At 36.1% G+C, this 17,664-nt stretch overlaps 4 protein-coding genes across 11 annotated transcripts; 3 read left to right on the top strand and 1 right to left on the bottom strand.

Moving 5' to 3' along the window:
• The first annotated feature begins 100 nt into the window (after window positions 1-100).
• LOC136772236 (coiled-coil domain-containing protein 12) lies at window positions 101-882 on the top strand. The gene is made up of 3 exons (XM_066725075.1): window positions 101-380; window positions 482-620; window positions 692-882. The coding sequence occupies exons 1-3, from the start codon at window positions 256-258 to the stop codon at window positions 866-868; spliced, it is 441 nt and encodes a 146-aa protein (XP_066581172.1). The 5' UTR covers window positions 101-255; the 3' UTR covers window positions 869-882.
• Window positions 883-1,119: 237 nt separating this feature from the next.
• On the bottom strand, window positions 1,120-5,481 carry LOC136772234 (carbonic anhydrase 7-like). Its single transcript, XM_066725073.1, has 6 exons — window positions 5,343-5,481; window positions 3,252-3,299; window positions 3,009-3,170; window positions 1,724-1,968; window positions 1,426-1,662; window positions 1,120-1,348 (listed from the first exon to the last, which is right to left on the bottom strand). The coding sequence occupies exons 1-6, from the start codon at window positions 5,410-5,412 to the stop codon at window positions 1,130-1,132; spliced, it is 981 nt and encodes a 326-aa protein (XP_066581170.1). The 5' UTR covers window positions 5,413-5,481; the 3' UTR covers window positions 1,120-1,129.
• A 1,486-nt stretch (window positions 5,482-6,967) lies between these two features.
• On the top strand, window positions 6,968-14,200 carry dmpd (F-box protein dmpd). Of its 7 annotated transcripts, none has more exons than XM_066725919.1 (7): window positions 6,968-7,106; window positions 7,201-7,503; window positions 8,842-9,118; window positions 9,191-9,439; window positions 9,510-9,705; window positions 9,799-10,163; window positions 10,326-14,200. In XM_066725919.1, the coding sequence occupies exons 3-7, from the start codon at window positions 8,879-8,881 to the stop codon at window positions 10,704-10,706; spliced, it is 1,431 nt and encodes a 476-aa protein (XP_066582016.1). In that variant the 5' UTR covers window positions 6,968-7,106; window positions 7,201-7,503; window positions 8,842-8,878; the 3' UTR covers window positions 10,707-14,200. The 7 variants fall into 7 exon arrangements, with proteins under 7 accessions (XP_066582016.1, XP_066582020.1, XP_066582022.1 ...); XM_066725920.1 differs by having other exon boundaries at window positions 6,991-7,106; window positions 7,210-7,503; XM_066725922.1 differs by lacking the exons at window positions 6,968-7,106; window positions 7,201-7,503 and adding exons at window positions 7,544-8,409; window positions 8,505-8,771.
• A 493-nt stretch (window positions 14,201-14,693) lies between these two features.
• On the top strand, window positions 14,694-17,661 carry LOC136772694 (max-like protein X). 2 transcript variants are annotated; one of them, XM_066725825.1, is made up of 5 exons: window positions 14,694-15,117; window positions 15,191-15,372; window positions 15,440-15,819; window positions 15,886-15,999; window positions 16,076-17,661. In XM_066725825.1, the coding sequence occupies exons 2-5, from the start codon at window positions 15,237-15,239 to the stop codon at window positions 16,130-16,132; spliced, it is 687 nt and encodes a 228-aa protein (XP_066581922.1). In that variant the 5' UTR covers window positions 14,694-15,117; window positions 15,191-15,236; the 3' UTR covers window positions 16,133-17,661. The 2 variants fall into 2 exon arrangements, with proteins under 2 accessions (XP_066581922.1, XP_066581921.1); XM_066725824.1 differs by having other exon boundaries at window positions 15,229-15,372; window positions 16,076-17,658.
• The last annotated feature ends 3 nt before the right edge of the window (window positions 17,662-17,664 follow it).

Raw genomic sequence — 17,664 nt, 5'->3', positions numbered from 1 at the left:
TAATACGCATAATTTATCTGATGCCGTACTGTATGGATTTTTGTAAAAATGTTAATAAACAATAAACTAATGTTTAATAAAAAACAATACAATTAGTGGAAAAAATATTTCCTTTCTTTGCCGCTTGGCGCGCTTGAAGAGTTGACTTCGACAGTGCGCGCGCGATGTGCGCAGTGAACCAGCTGGCAGTGGGCCAGCCAGCCGCCAGCCGGTCTAAAATGTAAACATTGTGCAAATAACGTGACAGTAAACACAATGGATGACAAAATAGGAACTCTGGAGGACGAGGCGCTAAAAAGAAAAGAGCGTTTACTAGCACTTAAGAAGAAAAATGAAGAAGCCAAGGAGAATAAATTTGATGTATCTGTTAAATTACCAACGTAAGCTTCACAGCCGGAGAATCAAAATCTAACCTAAAATACTCGTGTAGATACCATAAACGCTTACGTTCTCAATAGCGAGTATTCTTCTTTCTTTTCAGACCAAAGTTCAGGAGTTACAAGCCACAAGATGATTCTCTAAAGGAAAAGAAATTAGCAGATGCAAAACCGGGTGATATTGAATCTGAAGTTCAAGAACAATTAGAGGCTGCCAAGACTAAAGTAGTCATTGAAGAACTTGTAAGTAACAAATGATTTCTTTAATTTCTCATAGTCAATTACAACATTATATAAACAATATTTTTTAACAGGATATCAATAACTTAGCACCACGTAAGCCTGATTGGGATTTGAAGAGAGATGTCTCTAAGAAATTAGACAAGTTAGAAAGGAGGACTCAAAAAGCTATTGCAGAGCTCATTAGAGATCGCTTAAAGCAAGAGCACGATTTAGCAGCTGTTGCTACTGTTACAAATAATATGAATTAAACTCTAAATTAGACCTAAGTTGTAATTAGCATTGCTCCAAATACAGAGATTATCTTTGTCATATGTATAAATATAGAATCCAGGTTTTAAGTGTAGATTATAACCTGCCTTTGATCTGCCTTTATCGACTAGCATGGAATATTATTATGTGTACGAATACTCAGCCTGTTAAGTTAGATAAACAAAATTAAGACAGTATGTGCGATGTTTAACAGAAATAGAAAATCACAAGAATTGACTAGAGATTACAGGGCACTTTGATCAAAGTGCCAAAAACAGTAATGTAACAATTAGGGAAACTGATGCGGTAATAAGCAAGCCACCATTACTGTAGAATTTCGTGGGCGAATGTCGCGTTCTATGATGATCCAAGTAAGGCACATTGTGATAAACTATTCTTCCATCCAATGGTTGAACTGGTCGAAAGTTATGGGTCAGCCTATTCCCATCGTTGGAATCGATATTTCGAAAACTTTCCAGCTGCAGAATAAATTTCAATTTGTTAAGACTAAATTGGTAAGATCAATACATAGAATTTTGAAAAATTCTTTCCCTACCTGTTCATGAGATAACTTTTGTGGATACTTAAAATCTATCCATGTAACAACTTCCAGACAAGGTGGAGTGGTCAACGAGCCGTTGTACGTGAAATAGTCCTGAATCGATGTTTGCCTCGACTGTAGAATAGCATGCAAGTCCATCGGCTCATCGATCAACTTGCTAGAATCTACCTTATGAACATCGTCGAGCTCGTTCACGATTGGCTTGTAGATAATGTTCTCTTCGTCACCAGCCTAAAAAGACACTGTAGAATTAAGAATCAAAACGACTTTATAAGCTTTTAGAAGAATTTACCTCGAATAAATATGCAAGTACAGCCAAGCCGTCTGGGTGATTCATGGCCTCACCAGCGGAGCCGTATGCATTTTTATAAAAAACTGCATGAAGCTCCATGGCAAAGGAATGATTATTAATGAGATCTTCCGAGCCCCTGTCATCAGTGTCGCCCCAATGAAAATGCAGCTGCTCGAATACATAAAAATCTCTCAGGGGTCCACCAGCCAATATTATAGCACCAGGATCGTTCATCTTCAGCATAACTGATGACAAAAAGATGTAGCTCGGTATAATAGACTGGGGAGAAACAATGCGTGAGTCAATTTTCTTCCCTCCCCCCCCCCTCTCCCTCTCCTTTGAATTATTCTTCTTCTCACTTGTATTCTCTGAGAGCGTCGAGGGAATTTCCATACCGTTGGAAAAATCGTGCTTCCCTTAACAAATTATCCATTGGAATGATGCAACTGCAGGAGGAAACGGCTCTAACATGCTATTACAACAAAGGCATTGTTGGCGTAATCAAGCGATATATTTGCTAATAGAAACATGGAAATGAATTGGATTCCAGCAATCGAGTATGGTATCACTGTTTTAAATATCGTTTTATGAAATTCTGCACGAGTTACATTACACGGAACGAAGAGCATTTGGAGAATTTATTCCGAGTGCATGGAGAGGTTGAATAAATCAGCAGTAAAAGTAAGGACAAGGCATCGTAATGGAGCACGAATCGAGATTGAAATGGGGAAAAAGACAAAGTCACGGATAGGAGGACTAACGAGTCGTGACTAACTTTGAATAAGAAGATATTAATTAGGCGTGACTTTCTTAATGGGAATAGAAACACGCAGTACCATGATACACACGAGAAGATTCTCTCGCATCTTCGACTCGTGCCAACTGTCGACCGAAGCGTGAAATATCTTAAGCTGCGCTCGAGACTCGTCAAATTTATCTCGACTCGACTCGACTCGACTGGTACTTTTCTTACTCTCCTCATATTTAACTTGTTAAAGCGTCGGCTCAGCACCATTACCGTTTCTTTTTAATTGTTCAATTTACGGCTTCTTCAATGTTCCGTGCAATGATTTTCCAGATTTTCTTACTTTCTGTTTTTTATATCCATTTAACCATGAATGTCTAGAGTCTAGAAGCATTGTCCGCAAAAAACCAGCAGCAACAATCGATTACGGCGGAACTGCTAGGCGTCTCATTGTTCATTTTAGAATTGGAGAAGAGGGGTTACGTAAAATATTTATTAATTCAATATAAATGTTAGAATAATTGGAAAAATTGTGATTACCCGTGTGCCCGTTGTTATAAATATTCATTTTTCGAGGCGCTTCCGTTCCGGAGAATTGCAAGTAAGGCAAATCGACTCTCGTTACTCTGTGCTCGTCGATGTTTATCGGTGATTGGTGCTTGCCTACGCAGGTACTGTAGTATTTGTACCAATAGGAGGGTCCTAAATCACCGGGAAGAAGCGCGATATTAGATTTTCTTGGAAAAAAAATAAATTGCTCGAATGCTGCTTAATGATTCTTACCGTGGTCTCCATCGTAGCTGAAGTTATTGGCAGCCAGGCAGGAGGAACCTATAGTCGATGTGAAAAATAGAATAAAAGATTAATTAATTGTATTATTATTGGGTCAAAGAGGCAAATAGAAATCCACCTAGACGGCGAAAGTAGAGGAAACCGCCACTACGCTAATCACGTCTCTGACCAGTGACTTCCGGTTCTCGAGATCGGAAAAATTCCGAAAGAGTGAAAACGGAAGTGAAGTATACTTACTTTACATTGCGTTAGTTTGGTAATCTCACGATGCGAATGGAATATCTATTTAGCTTTTGTATTGACTATATGAAAAGCGGTGATTTATCGATTAATCGTGACAGCGGGAATGTATACCTTGTCTTTATTTACTATCGGAAAGTACTTAAAACATCGCTTACTCTTTAGATTAAGTCTGAAGCGTATAACGTTGCATCATGTTAAATTGACCCACCTATTAGCCAGTTTTGGATAATGTAGCGACTAAAACTTGTTTCTTCTATCTCAATATTTTAAGCAAATAATACAAATACTTGAATTACACGGACTAAAATGACGACGTTAGCCTTGTAGATTTAGCACTCGGCAGCCGACAATTTCATTCGCGAGCCAAACCGGTTATTAAAGATTTCTGGAGTTCTCCGAGTTTACTGGATCATTTTCTAGGAATATGTTTACAAGCTATTTATAGTTTTCAGGGTAAACGTTCAGGCTGCCGATGTTTACAGTTTCGGTTGAGAAGCAAGTTTTGTTAAGGATTCTCGCCTGACGATTGTCCTGTCCTCTAACTTTCTTAACACGTACGCAATATGATGCATTATGATTCAAGGATTGTACTGAAAATGGAACATCGTATTATCTGCTATTTGGTCTGCGTCCTTTTTCAACAAAACTCATTAAAATTAATTACAACGGCAAATTCTGTTGTGACAAGTTCAATTGGTCTTCGAGATATTATAAAACTTGGAAAATGATGGGAAGTCTTTTTTGTATGTTCACCTGACATTCGCGATACACTACGTAATTATAGAGAAGATTATAGATCAAACACGATAATTCGTCACTCATTGTTCCATCACGCATCCTCTCCTTCTGAAAGCAAAGTTGGCTGCGTAATTTTCATCTCATGTAAGTTGACTCTCCTACCTTCCGAGTTCCGCGGGCTAACTATAACCTCTTTTTCCGAATCAGCAAATCCTCGTATTTCGCTTAATCTTTTTCATTGTACTCGGGTTACCGGTACGTGTAACGAGAAAACCACAGAAAAAATCTTGTTATCTCTACGTAAGCGAGTAGCCCTACAAGTATTTCATTCAATTCTAGAGCTTATGTAAGGAAAAATTAGCTTTCTATTGTTTGTGCGCGCGCGAATTCACGAGAAGAAATTGAATCCGTGTAGGATTTTTAAAGATAGAAAATAGGAATTCTGTGGCGTTTATTCATCGCATGCTGAGCCGTATGAAAGAATCCAATTGTTTTCTAACGACCTTACCTTGGTCGTTCAAAGCAAGTTTCACGGTTTTTCGGTAACATTGAGAGCAGCGCCGCGCGGACGCGGTGGCACTGGTGGCAGGATATTACCATGCGAACAGACTCCAGTTGATTCTTCGGTGTACAGACCTTTTTATTAGCGCTCTACGGAAAAATGCTTAAGTAATCGCTTTGTATTAGCCAATAGAGTTAACACGCTGCAGAAATGCCGGTTATTGTGTTAGGCTGTAGAAAATTTCAGACGAATTTCTGACATTTCAAATGATCGGTTAATAAATGGAGAGAACGGTAGCAACAGTGACGCGATGTGCATACAAGAGTGACGAACACTCACGCTTCTTTCAGCTTTCGGTACGCTAGAGAATCGTTGCACGAAGGGGCAACCGGACGAACGGTACTGAAGTTATAAAATGCACGTGTCGTCGGTATGTTAAATGTGGCAAGCACATTTCATCGACATTAGAGCCCGTAATAATTATATTTACAGTTGATGTACATTTTTGCATTTACTTTATTACTACTGCGATAAAGTCTCATTGCGTTGATCGAAAAATTGTAGTTTTCAGGCTAAATGGAGAAAAAGAGTAAACTTACTGATAATCAGGAGGAGCCCCACTAGGGCGAGTATCTCGCGGTGATAGAGAGCTTGAGATTGACCGGGCATTTTGCACAATTGGAGGTTATCGCGTATTGCGATGATAGATCGAGTGTCGTCTGAGCTTTGACTGAGGATCGGAGGCCCGGTCGACCATGTTAAATAAGAGATAGCCGCTGAGCGCCCCCCGGTTGCTCTAGCTAAGCCCGCCGGAAGTCTCACGTCTCATTCTGACCACGGCCTATATCCTCTGAGGACTGAAGGTTATAGCAAATAGGGAAAAGGGAAAATGGGAAAACCCTTAAAATTACTTAAGTTTTTAAGCTCTTACTCCGCAGAATCCGCAATTTTTTGTCGCAAGGGGAGATCGAACGTAATCTTGTTTTACAGAAGCGCATCTTGCTTATACGTACCTATACATTTCCACCGGAAAAATTCCAAAATATGTTTGCTATAATTATTCATCAAAGATTATGACGGGAAATTAATTTGTTTACTCAGATGATTTAATGGTAAAAGACCTGATTATGAAAATGTTCCATTCAAATTTTTGATTTAATAATTCCTACTTGTTTGTAAGCTCAAAACATATCGCAGTATTATTTCCATCCGTTTTATTGTAAATTTCATTGCACATTCATTTTTTGATCTCTATATGCACAGTTTTCTTCAACCCCATTCGATATTAGCTTATCCAGTAATTTAAAAAATTCACCTTTATTATTAAAGCGATGACAATAAAAGGTCAAACATTGGAAGGATTTTTTTTCATAAAATTTGTTATAGAAAGAAAAAAAATTGGTTAACTACATGTTTCTATTTTTCATTCTAAAGCAATTTTTAGAGTAATGAGCTTGTCATCAAACGTAGACAAAACTACATACAGTATTTGTTATACAACCGAATAAAAGCCGATGATTAACTGGATAATATACCGGATATAATATCGTGATTCGCGACATCCATTAAAATCCCCTCTCACTTTGTTTGTTTCTTTACTAACAATCAATTGCCATTTAATACTACTGTTCAACGGAACAATGATTATTTTAGGCTACGATGGTTTCTTGTATTACTTTTTAAAATCTTAAAGTTTGTAGTATCATAACTTCAAAAGCTTTATTGAAATGATTGTTTGCTAAATTGATTAACTGCTTGTTTAGTCATGGCGTTGCTATTATTTGATATTTCTATTGTCTATTCAAATTTGCGATAGATGTCGCCACAATACAGTTTATTGTGTGTATTGTTTGCTTAACAGTTAACTCCATCTTTTAACTGCTTCAACTTTAACCATAGGCATAACGTTTCGCGATCGGCGCCATTTACAAATATTTCTAACGTATAGCTAGTGTATTATACGGGGAACACTTTACTCCTTCATATTTGCTTTTTTTCTTGTCCTAAATAAGGTACTATTAGACTAGATTACTCATTAGAACGACGTGGAACAGTGGAAACAAAATTGGGACACAGCAGTCTTGGTTGCTAAGAGAGAAAAGGGAGGGTAAGAGGAAGGTAATGATAGATCAGCGCCATCTTCTGGTTTTTCTCAAATTTACACAGAGAGCTTTAACACAACTCCTATCCTATCTCTACTACTACCTAATTTTCCCTAGCACCATCAGCAAAGTCAAAGTAACATTGCATTCATTACATTGCCAAGCAGGTAAACGGTGTTATACGGATTAATCGCGTCGATGACGGTTTAAGGTGCTATTGATACGTAACGCGTCCTCTGCTGGTTATCGACATGGCATTCAGTAAGTCTTGTGCGTGAAATTATAAGTGTAAAACTCTATCAAACATTTCTCCTGAAATAAATCAGTTTCGTGAAAATTCCTTGTTTTGGTTGAGTGTTTTCAGCTCTGTAGGAGACTTCTAAATAGAAGAAATACAAGACAAAATCCTATGCTGTTTGGGCGGGCTTTTTTCGGCTACGATTCAAGCGAGTAGCAAAATTCAGAAAGGCCTAGGGCAAGAGAAAGACCGAGTTTGAAAGAAGGATAAAGATAGCAAGCTTTTGTAGAACGAAAGGGAGGGAGAGAGAGAGAGAGAGAAAGTGCTAAGCAGAGACGCGAGAAGGAAGGGGCCGCCGTCAAAATGTCGCTTAAAACGCCAACGCGGATACAGTGATTGACTATCTTCATTATTTATCGGGTACGTTGGTTTCTCCGGGATTTTCTATTCTGTTACAATATTTGTCGATTGTTCCGGGGTGTTTGGAGCTAATGATGTTTTGTGCCAGTACAGGAGCAACAGGGACGGAAACAGATCTGGATGCATCGATTGCGCACGGTCATCCGGTTTCCCTCTGTTTATTTCGCTCAGATCCCTTGTTGTGTCGCTCCTCGCTACGCTACATCTAACAAGCTGCTCGATCAACTTGCGTAGCATTCTCCACCAACCAAATCTCCACCGAGCCCAGAATTCCGTTTTCTCCTTTTTTTCTCTTATTTTTCTCCGTTCCTCCTGTCTGTTTGTCTCACTCTCTCTATCTCTCTCTCTCTCTCACGCACACACTCTCTCTCCCCCATCCGTCCATCTCTGTCTTTCTCTCCTTCCCCCTCTCAATTCCCGACTCGAAACTTCCATCTTACCAGGCCAGAAGCCAAACCGATCGCGCACTTCAATAAACGTTTGGCGTAAATTTGTTGCCGAGAATGTTTATTATTTTTTCAAGTGCACTGTGAAAAACACATACTTTCCAAATAAGATCGGTTAAGCTTTTGGTAATTGTCGGTCCTAAGTGCTCCGAGGACAAATTAATCGCAGCTCGAGCTCTTCCGAACAATAAAGAGTCAATTGTTAATTAAGATTTTTTCTGTATTGTTAATAGCGATCTAGGTGATTCGTAATTTTAATACTTCGCTTTGAACTGTTCAACTTTTAAACACGTATTGATCTGTAGGGTAAAATAACGTTAACAAAGCCTCCATCGTCGTTCATTTTCGCCGAAGCTTGGAGTTATAAGCTGCCAGAGAATAATCGGAGCACATAAAGAGTAGCCGGTTCTTACAGATGTATCAGAATTTTCTGATGAGCTGAATTTTTCTTCATTCATTGGTTGATATAACCTTATAATTAAAAGGCAATAAAAGCTTTCTCTATTATCATTTATAATCATTGATTAATTCGTGAATAATTTTTTAATTTGGTAGAAAGTCTTATCTCTGAAAAGTTCATTTTGAGCTATTACTATTATTACTGCTTTTGCGCTGCAAGAGAGTTCACAAGTCTACATATTAAATTATATGGATCTTCGTGTCGTTTTAACTCCCTGTGACCCGAGCAGAGCTGCGCTTACTGCCATAAGCTACCATTGACTCCATGATTTTTTTTTCAACTTTGGGATTAAATTTATTTACGATATTATAAGCATAAATGATAATCGAGAGATCGATCGCATTTCCAAGAGAATCAATTCAGTTAAATAAGAGTAAATTTTCGTAAAAAAAAAAATTTAACGTATACTAAGTAAGTTCATTTGCTGCACAGGAATTGTATAAAACTATTGAATAAATACTAGAAGAAAATGGTATCCACTCGCCAATCAAGTAACATGGGAGGAAGTACTGGGAATGGTCCGGTTAGTGAGCTTGGTGAAGCTGGTCCATCTAGAAGACAAAACTCAGTACCGCAAGGTTCTGCATGTGAAGTAGTTACTTCATCAGAACCACCTGTACCCTGTTTAAATCTTCTGGATTTACCTGTAGAAGTTCTTAGCAAGATTTTTAGCTATTTGGATTACAACACTGTAGCTCATTTGCGCCCTGTAAGTTCAACTATAAACACTGTCTGCATCACTGTTGTTTGAAAAGTGGTAAGTTTAATTTATTGGTTACAGGTCAGTCACCAAATGGATAGAGTATGTGGCTCGATATTAAACTCAACTTTTCAAAAGTTACAAGCACAAATGTTTAGCCGTTTTCAAGCTATAAAGGCTCAGATGCCAAGACGTGAATCAGCTAGACGTAATCATCCACTAGCCTGTGAATCAGATATTATTGAAACTTTGCATATGCGTCTCACTTTGTTACAAATGAGTTTTGGCAAGCATATAGAGAGAAAGCATTGCTGTTTCTTCCCTGGGGAGGTAAGTCTAGCACACATTTAAAAATATCCTATCTTTAATTGGAATACAAGAGCAATACTTTTCTTTCCAGATATTGGATGAGGTGTATCGTATCCTGCATTACATTAAAGTTACTCCAAAGTTATCGAGACCATTCAAAGTGACAGATGAATTGTTTGATTTGAGCACTATGGCAATGGAATATTTCAAGGAGCACATTGAACCTAGATTGCCAGAAATACCATATTTTGGTGCAGATTTTCTTGATCTTACAGGAACATTTTCTTGTAAGCTGCTATTTTTCCTTTTTTATGATTAACAGTACAAACGCAATGAAGATTGGATAGTTTTGTAATTGATGTTTAATTGAACTATTACAGCTACTAGTAATGTCAATAAAGCGTTCATGTGTTTGGATTCCGCGCCCTCGAGTGTTGTGAGTGGGGAGACAGGAAACACGAGTGGTGAAGAAGGTTCACCACCGCACTCGTCTGATGTTCCCGGGGTTCTGGATTCAAACGTAGTGCCACCGCAATCCAACATGGTTCTACGAAAGCGTATACGTAAAATTAAACAAGGCATGAAGCGATACAACAGCCAATTGACATTAATGCGCAGAGACTTAAGGAGCTGTAAAGCAAAAATTGCCGAACAACAGAAACAGATTATCGAATACGCCACAAGATTAGACGATAATGACAAAAAGAACGAAGAAACTTCGCGAAAGTTCAGCACACTACTACAGGTATTTACAAAGGTATTCAATATACACGGAAGTGTTAGGACTTTTTTTCTGAGCAAAATAATTCATTTGAACCGTGATTTTTAAATTAATAGAATGGACTAAAACTAGACTTCGAATATCAATTTCAAAGGATAAGAGAAAAGAGAGAAATATTTTTTTCAGGAACTAAACAAATGTAAGACAGAGCTGCAATACTGGAGATCAAAATCGCCAGCGATTCCAGTCTGCGTTGGATGTGGTCAGTCGATGCCAGTATCAACAGAGGAGCTTCAAGCATTGGCCAATCAGGGAGTTATGCCAGAAGCACTAGGAGAGGGAATGGACTTTATCCCGATAGCAGAGGCTCACAGTGCAACAGAGATCAGTACACAACCAGTTATAACGCAAATGTTGACATTGCCCGTGGAGATGGCCCCCCCAAAGACTCCATTGCCTTCAGCGTCTTCTAAACGGAAAAGCACCACAGAAGAAACACCAAGTGACAACGTAAAGAAACCTCGGCGTGCTGCCAAGTCCCGTCAGGCTAAGCGCTCAAAAATATAAATTGATTCTGATAATAGTACAAATATCTATCTAATGCCTCCGATGGGCCAAACTGAGCTTTGCGTATTGATTCGTGCGATTTGGTCGAACCGGCGAGCAAGCTTTCTTTTAGAAAAGTACAAAATTTTATCTCTAATCGTTCTGCACCTTTCAGCAAAGAGCTTCATATTCTGGAAATACGGTGGTTCACGCACAAATCCGCCGAGTGACGAGAGGTTAATTAATTGATTTTCATATTTTATTATAAAAACGTGAATGTCGCTGAAAAGAGAAAGAGAGAGCGACTTTTACAAAATATTCTAAATGATAGTTGATCGCTCGTTCGCCGTTTAGGCTTACCGTATAAGCTCTATTAGCCAACATTGGGTGGATACATTATTATTATTATTAATTATTATTATTATTATTAATGTCATCGTCATCACCATGAACATTCGAGGTTATTATATCATTTAGATTAGATGAAATTAATTCTGTTTATGGATATACGTTTTATTTTGCCGCCATTGTATGTCAATCGGTCGGACTATACAATGAATTGATTTGTATAAAATATTGCGGCGAAGGATCTTGCGTTCTTATTCAACGTGAGAGGCATAATGCGTTTGCTTATTCAGAATATTATAGTAATTTTTAAAGAAAGTAGACTGATTATGAACGAACATCTTTATTGAATATTTGGGACAATATTGGAAGAAAGGCATGTCCATGATTATATTAAAAAATAACTGTAAACTGATCTGCGCGGATGTAAGAAAGCTGTGTATATAAAGGTAAAAACATGGCTTAATGCAGACACTGAGTGACCGCGATCAAAAACCTCAAGCTAGCTTTGATTTAAGAGAAATTTTTCGCTTGCTTTTCAGGGTTAAACATTGAATTTTAAAGGGAAAAGTTATACAGGGGCCTTAATTTACAGAATTGAGTTGACACGTACCTGAAAGAATTGAGTGAGATTAGTTCGTTCAGGTATTCTAAATTCAGCAACAATCATAACAATTTCCTTTCTTATTTCCTTTTACTCCACCTATGTTTTACTTGTCGGATGAACGGATATTTCGTTTTTTTTGTAGCGACCTATTTTGTCACTCATATTATCCATAGATATAATACCGTATGTCTAGGATAATGGAGGATCCAGGGCCGACTAAACATGAAGATCCATACAGTTGAAAGACAAGTGACAAACATAAGGAAACATGGCATTAATTCGTATGTTTTATTCGCTCCAAAATAAATCCTTGCATGCGCGCATTGATGAAATCAAAGCAGTCAAGATGATATGGATTTTAATAGAAAGGTAACGATTACTGTCTTGCTCCTTCCTTCCTTGTAGAGGGAAAGAAGGGTGAAGGAGTAAAGGATACAAATAGAAATGGAGCGTTGAATGTAATCAAAGATGTTTAGATAATTCTTTCATGTATAAAGCCTCGAGCGCGATTAGCAAGAACGGTACGCGATGCAATATTATTACATTTATAGATATTTATTATTAATACGATTCAAAGGTTGTCCACTCATCGCATTTTTATCGAAAAATTATAATAATCGTCTAATCAAATTAATTTATAATCAAATCGACGAATCTGCAATATGCGAGGTTTAAGTCGAAAACAAATTTAAATATCTAATCTGTTTTTCTTTGGGTCTCATCTTCTTTTTCTGGAGAAGATGAAAAAAACTTAAGTCTATCCTGCACGATGCTCGGTGGTTAGGATTGCGTAGGAGTAATTAATTGTCTTATTTGCACTGATCATCCGATTAATCTCGAAAGAATGTAGTTAGAAATATTGTGAGCTATTATTCATGATTCTAGTAATAAAATTTAAGATTACTGATAATAAACAAATGATACTTTATTATAAAATAAATATATATATATATATATATATATATATGAGTAGGGTACTTGCCAGAGATGAGCACGGAGCTCTACACGACATTTTAGTTTAAACTTTAATGGAACAATAAGATATAATTAATGAAATAATTATTGAGGTATACATATATATACATACATATATATATATATATATATATATATATATATATATAAAGTATACACTTATATATATATAATTTTTTTATCGATGTCTAAAGGGAATTAAGATAAGAAGGAAAATGTGTGGAAGACAGAGAGAATGAGAGTAATATGGAGGTAGTTATGGAATGTATGAAAATTAAAAACAAAAGATGAGAGAACGCGACAATACGTGTGTATGTGAATATATAAATATTGATGAAAAGAGAGAAAAGCTAAATTTTCATGAGAAAATATGATGTGATGCTTTACTGATTAAACTGCGGGAAAGTGACCTTTATTCAGATAAATACATGTGGGGCGTTTCTGATGATTATAGAAATAAAGACATGTGAATTTCACTTAATAGTTAAAAAAACTAGTAGATTTTGCGGGGGCGGTAGATATAAAATTGTCATGTCGGAAAACTTCTCAAAACGCTTAAGAATCATTAAGGAGAGAAAAATGTTAAAGAAATGAAAGTGAAATCAATTAATAGGGTCGTGTAGATTTGTGCAGTATTCAGGTAAATTGCTTACTACACTTTATGTATGCACCTTTACCGTTACGTGGCAAATTCATATTATATAACATGTGTACTTGTGTGTACAAGCAAATTCAAAGCTTTTGATCAGCCAAACTTTTTGTTCTTTTTTTACAGCAAATAAGGAGGACGATCAGAGTATAATATTTGTTTTTTGATTATGAAATTTATTTGTATCGGATAACAGCATGGTACATGCTACCAACAGATAGACAGTCCTTATAGCTTTTCCGACATAATCCGTCCCCGAAAAGTTATTACGAACTTTTAGCGATGTGTACACACACATATATATATAATATATTGGTTAAGTTAGATTTGCAGTCGTGTAAACAATGAAAATACACAATTATAATAAATTTTCTTAGAACTGTAGCACCATGCGTCAGAACAGAAAACCGTATGGAGTCCGCAAAGACTCTCGCTAAATTAACGAGAGGACTCATGATGGAATCAACTAAAATTACCTATTGAGTTCCACAAAGTTACAGTGCTTTTAACTGTTAATGGAAAGCTCAAGGTTTCATATAAATAGGCACACATACGTAAGCATATGCTAATGTGTATTATGCACTCTTTGTCAGTATATGGGAACGTTATTCTACTTTTAACACGACAAAGCTAAACCTGCTACATTTACGTGTATTAAAAAGCTGAGAAAATAATTCGTTAGACACACGATTGCCAGCGTTGCGGCCTAATGACCGTTTCGCCGAAAAAATATGAACATAATAATGATTTAAATTATTTTACGTGTAACAAAACGATTGTAAGTAAATATAATGTGTATGTATTTACACACACATAAGTATATCTAAAAAAAATATATATATATATGTATCTATATATATGTATATTTGAGCACGTGTTATATATATATATACTTATATATATATTAGATACACCTTATAATAAACCTAATTTAACATACATATTAATGTGTATTTGGAATTGTTTTACCTTCCATTTTAATCCGATTACCTTTTATTTTATTTACAAAAATAATTTTTCACATTTTTATACCAAATAATTTTATATTACATGTTTTTTGTATCATAACTATATTAATAAATTATAAAGATTTACCTAGAATGATAACTTCGTGTGTATAATATTTTATTGGAAATACTAACGTCTGCAGAAACATTTTCTAATAAAATAAAGTTATTTATTCAAAGAGATTCTTAATTTGCTTCATCATCTTGGAAAAAGGTAAAAATGTATTTTGGAGCAAAAATATCTCAGTATCTCCCTGACACATTGTCGTCGTCGGAGAGAGGTTTTTCTGTCTGCTAGGAAAACACGTGGTTTTGTTTGAGAAGTTAATTTGACAACTGGCCATAAGGTGGCGGTACGTTCGTGAATGAAAAAAACAGTGAAGCATCCCTCGCTCTCAATCCTCCTCAGTCATCACTCCTCACCTCTTGTGGTCCATGCCTCCTCCTCTCCCACCACATGGCCCGCATATGCTCCATCCTTCACTCTCAGCAACACTACTGTCTGAATACTTTTTAAAGATGGCGATATTCAAGGCCCTCGCCCCTCAGTCAGTGTTGTTGCGAAACGTACTCGTGGGAACTGTTTACTGCAATGCTGTAATTGCGTTTAATCGAATGCACAATTTTCATGTTCAATGCGGTTCTACCGTAGCTGGTTAGTTGCTTTTGATTGTTGATTTTGTCACAATCGATTTGCACCAATGTTTCAACTGTGTTTAAGCGTTTGATGTTTGAATGTAACCTCTCAAACTGCTCCCCTTCGGGATTTAAATCATTCTTAAGAAAAATCTAATCTTTCTGTCCATGTAAATATGGCTGATATATCTCAAAAGGAATCATATGAAACACGTAAGTTTAGTAAACTCTTGTGTTTCTTTATTCATCTAGTTAAAATCTGAATTGTGTGTATCACATGTTGTAGCTATCAATATAATAGAGTTCTCTTCTTTTCAACGCTAGAAAATTTAATGATGCGTGGTTCAGCAGCCGGAATGGATAATGATATGAAATTGGAACCATCAAGCCCAACAGAAAAATATACATTTTCTAGATGCAGCAGTACAGGGTCTATACATACGCCTTCATCATCAGCTCACAATACTGGTAAAAATGTAGTTTTATAACAAGCTTTAGTAATGCTTCTAATTTCCATAAATTGCTTTTATTGCAGAAGACGAAGATAGTGACAATAAGAATTCTACAATAAGCTACAAAGAACGTCGTAGAGAAGCTCATACTCAGGCTGAACAAAAACGTAGAGATGCTATTAAGAAAGGATACGATTCACTTCAAGATCTTGTACCAACTTGCCAGCACACTGATTCTTCTGGCTACAAATTATCTAAAGCTACTGTTTTACAAAAATCCATTGATTACATACAGTTCTTGCTACAGCAGAAGAAGAAACAGGAAGAGGAGCGCAATGCTCTAAGAAAGGAAGTTGTTGCTTTGCGTATAATGCAAGCCAATTATGAACAGATTGTCAAAGCTCATCAGACTGAGCCTGGACACGCAGAAATGCGAGTTTCCGACGAGACTAAGTTTCAAGTGGTAATTTCATTAGACAAGGCTGGAAATAAAATAGAGATACATGTTTTTAATTTTTTATTCATTTAGTTTCAGGCAATTATGGATCGATTATTTTTAACTTTCAACAACATTTCTGTGGCTAATTTTGCTGAATTATCTGGATGCGTATTCAGCTGGTTGGAGGAGCACTGCAAACCTCAGGTGGATATAAACAGAAAAGAATATTATAGGTTGTTAATCAAACAACATATTAATTTTAAATGAATGTTTCTTTCAGACCCTTCGCGAAGTAGTAGTTTCAGTGCTCCAGCAGTTAAATAGACAAATCAGCTAGTCAAAAAAAGAGAGTATAAGTCAATATGAATACAAAACCTGTGTCTCATTATATTATTAATATAGACAAGAGTTTTTCTCGGGGTTCTTGGGCCATCTAGCAACAGTTACCATTTAAGGAAAGGAAGTAAATGATTGATACGGGTTAAACGGTATTGAATACGCGTGTAAAACGTCTATGAACAGAGATTTATTTTATATACGATCGTAAATTTGATAAATTAGATATAGTATATCAATATATAGTATATGCATCGTAAACGTTGGATCTCCCATACGACATGTTGGCGATTGAAGAAAGTTGATTATTTTTATCAGAAAATTAGTTGGTTAAATGTTTCTATGACTTAAACGTAGCTGTTTATACCTAATTGAATCATTCAGGATTAATCAAAAATTAGATTATAATGTGTTTTTTAAGGAAAACAATTACTGATGATACAGTATAGCGGGTGCATGCAGATTTTTCACTTCAGTCTTCAGTTAGGATTCATTTTAGTTTACGGGAAAAATATTAAAATAATTGGTAGTGTTTGGTGTTTCTAAGAGCAACTCTTAAGTTTTATTATATAATTAGGTTGCTATAGTTTCTCATCTTCGGTGGGTATATTCTTTTTCTCTGCATAATATCAATTAAGGGAATAAAATTTTCCCTTTGCTTAGCCGAGTTTTTTGCTCGAGAACTTGGCTTGCTTAATCGGTGCCTTTTAGAACTTTCTACGCTTTTGCAACACAAATATCTAAAGATTCAAGCGTAAAAAGTCAACGTTGTTGTCATCATCATCAAACCTCCAACTGTTAAAATTACCACCAACAACATTTATAGTTTTTCTCTAATCTTATTGCACTAAATCGATTTACCTTTGATTTTGGTGAAAAATAAGAGAATACTACAATTATTCCAAACTATTAAGAAAAAGTTTTTATTAATTTTGATAACAATTGTGGCCTTGACTAAAGTGCAAATAAAAAACTTTTATGATAAATGAAAAAATAAATATTTTTCATCAAATTTTTAAGATTATATTAAGTTACACCATTTATCCAACGATCGATAAAAAATGTACAGAATTAGATAGATGCACAGACCTACTACAACTTTAAACTAATCAAGATTTGAAAAGAGCGGGATACCAAGATAAATTTTATATCTCCGGTCGTAATTTGTGCCCATTTCAGTTTCCAAGCGAATATTCTTAGTGTTCAACGGAAATATTTCAATTCTCATCAATAGTGACTTCAAATAAAGCTAAGGATTTTTTCAGATGCTTGAATCGCTCTGAATAAGCTTTGCACCAAATCGACAATATATGATATTTCCCATCTTATGTATTCCAATAACGCTTAAAACGCCTCGCATCCCATAATCAAGATAGTACATTATAAAAGAAACTCGTCATGATATAGCTGGCAAAATAACAAAAGGTCTACCGAATGTTATATGCAAAAATCACAAATAGATTGAACCTATCCGATGCTGTGAATTGGGGATTGCCTTTTGCCTTCTCTTTATGGATGAATTTTTATTCATAG

This window comes from Prorops nasuta, unplaced genomic scaffold, assembly GCF_024137725.1.
Source record: "Prorops nasuta isolate Cenicafe-Biocafe unplaced genomic scaffold, Cenicafe_Pnas_1.2 PNAS00004, whole genome shotgun sequence".
Taxonomy (NCBI): domain Eukaryota; kingdom Metazoa; phylum Arthropoda; class Insecta; order Hymenoptera; family Bethylidae; genus Prorops; species Prorops nasuta.
Note: the sequence above shows the minus strand (reverse complement) of the source record. Positions and strands in the feature narration are given on the sequence as shown.

Bases quoted from the DNA above. Each gene is read 5' to 3' on its own strand.
- dmpd (XM_066725923.1), top strand. From the start codon at position 8,879: ATGGTATCCACTCGCCAATCAAGTAACATGGGAGGAAGTACTGGGAAT. The intron at 9,119-9,190 runs GTAAGTTCAACT...TATTGGTTACAG, and splicing joins CTGTAGCTCATTTGCGCCCT to GTCAGTCACCAAATGGATAG. The intron at 9,440-9,509 runs GTAAGTCTAGCA...TTTTCTTTCCAG, and splicing joins GCTGTTTCTTCCCTGGGGAG to ATATTGGATGAGGTGTATCG.
- LOC136772234 (XM_066725073.1), bottom strand. From the start codon at position 5,412: ATGCCCGGTCAATCTCAAGCTCTCTATCACCGCGAGATACTCGCCCTA. The intron at 3,300-5,342 runs GTAAGTTTACTC...CATCGACTATAG, and splicing joins GGGGCTCCTCCTGATTATCA to GTTCCTCCTGCCTGGCTGCC. The intron at 1,349-1,425 runs GTAGGGAAAGAA...TTTATTCTGCAG, and splicing joins AAAAGTTATCTCATGAACAG to CTGGAAAGTTTTCGAAATAT.
- LOC136772236 (XM_066725075.1), top strand. From the start codon at position 256: ATGGATGACAAAATAGGAACTCTGGAGGACGAGGCGCTAAAAAGAAAA. The intron at 381-481 runs GTAAGCTTCACA...CTTTCTTTTCAG, and splicing joins GTATCTGTTAAATTACCAAC to ACCAAAGTTCAGGAGTTACA. The intron at 621-691 runs GTAAGTAACAAA...ATTTTTTAACAG, and splicing joins AAGTAGTCATTGAAGAACTT to GATATCAATAACTTAGCACC.
- LOC136772694 (XM_066725824.1), top strand. From the start codon at position 15,081: ATGGCTGATATATCTCAAAAGGAATCATATGAAACAC. The intron at 15,118-15,228 runs GTAAGTTTAGTA...TTTCAACGCTAG, and splicing joins AAAGGAATCATATGAAACAC to AAAATTTAATGATGCGTGGT. The intron at 15,373-15,439 runs GTAAAAATGTAG...CTTTTATTGCAG, and splicing joins ATCATCAGCTCACAATACTG to AAGACGAAGATAGTGACAAT.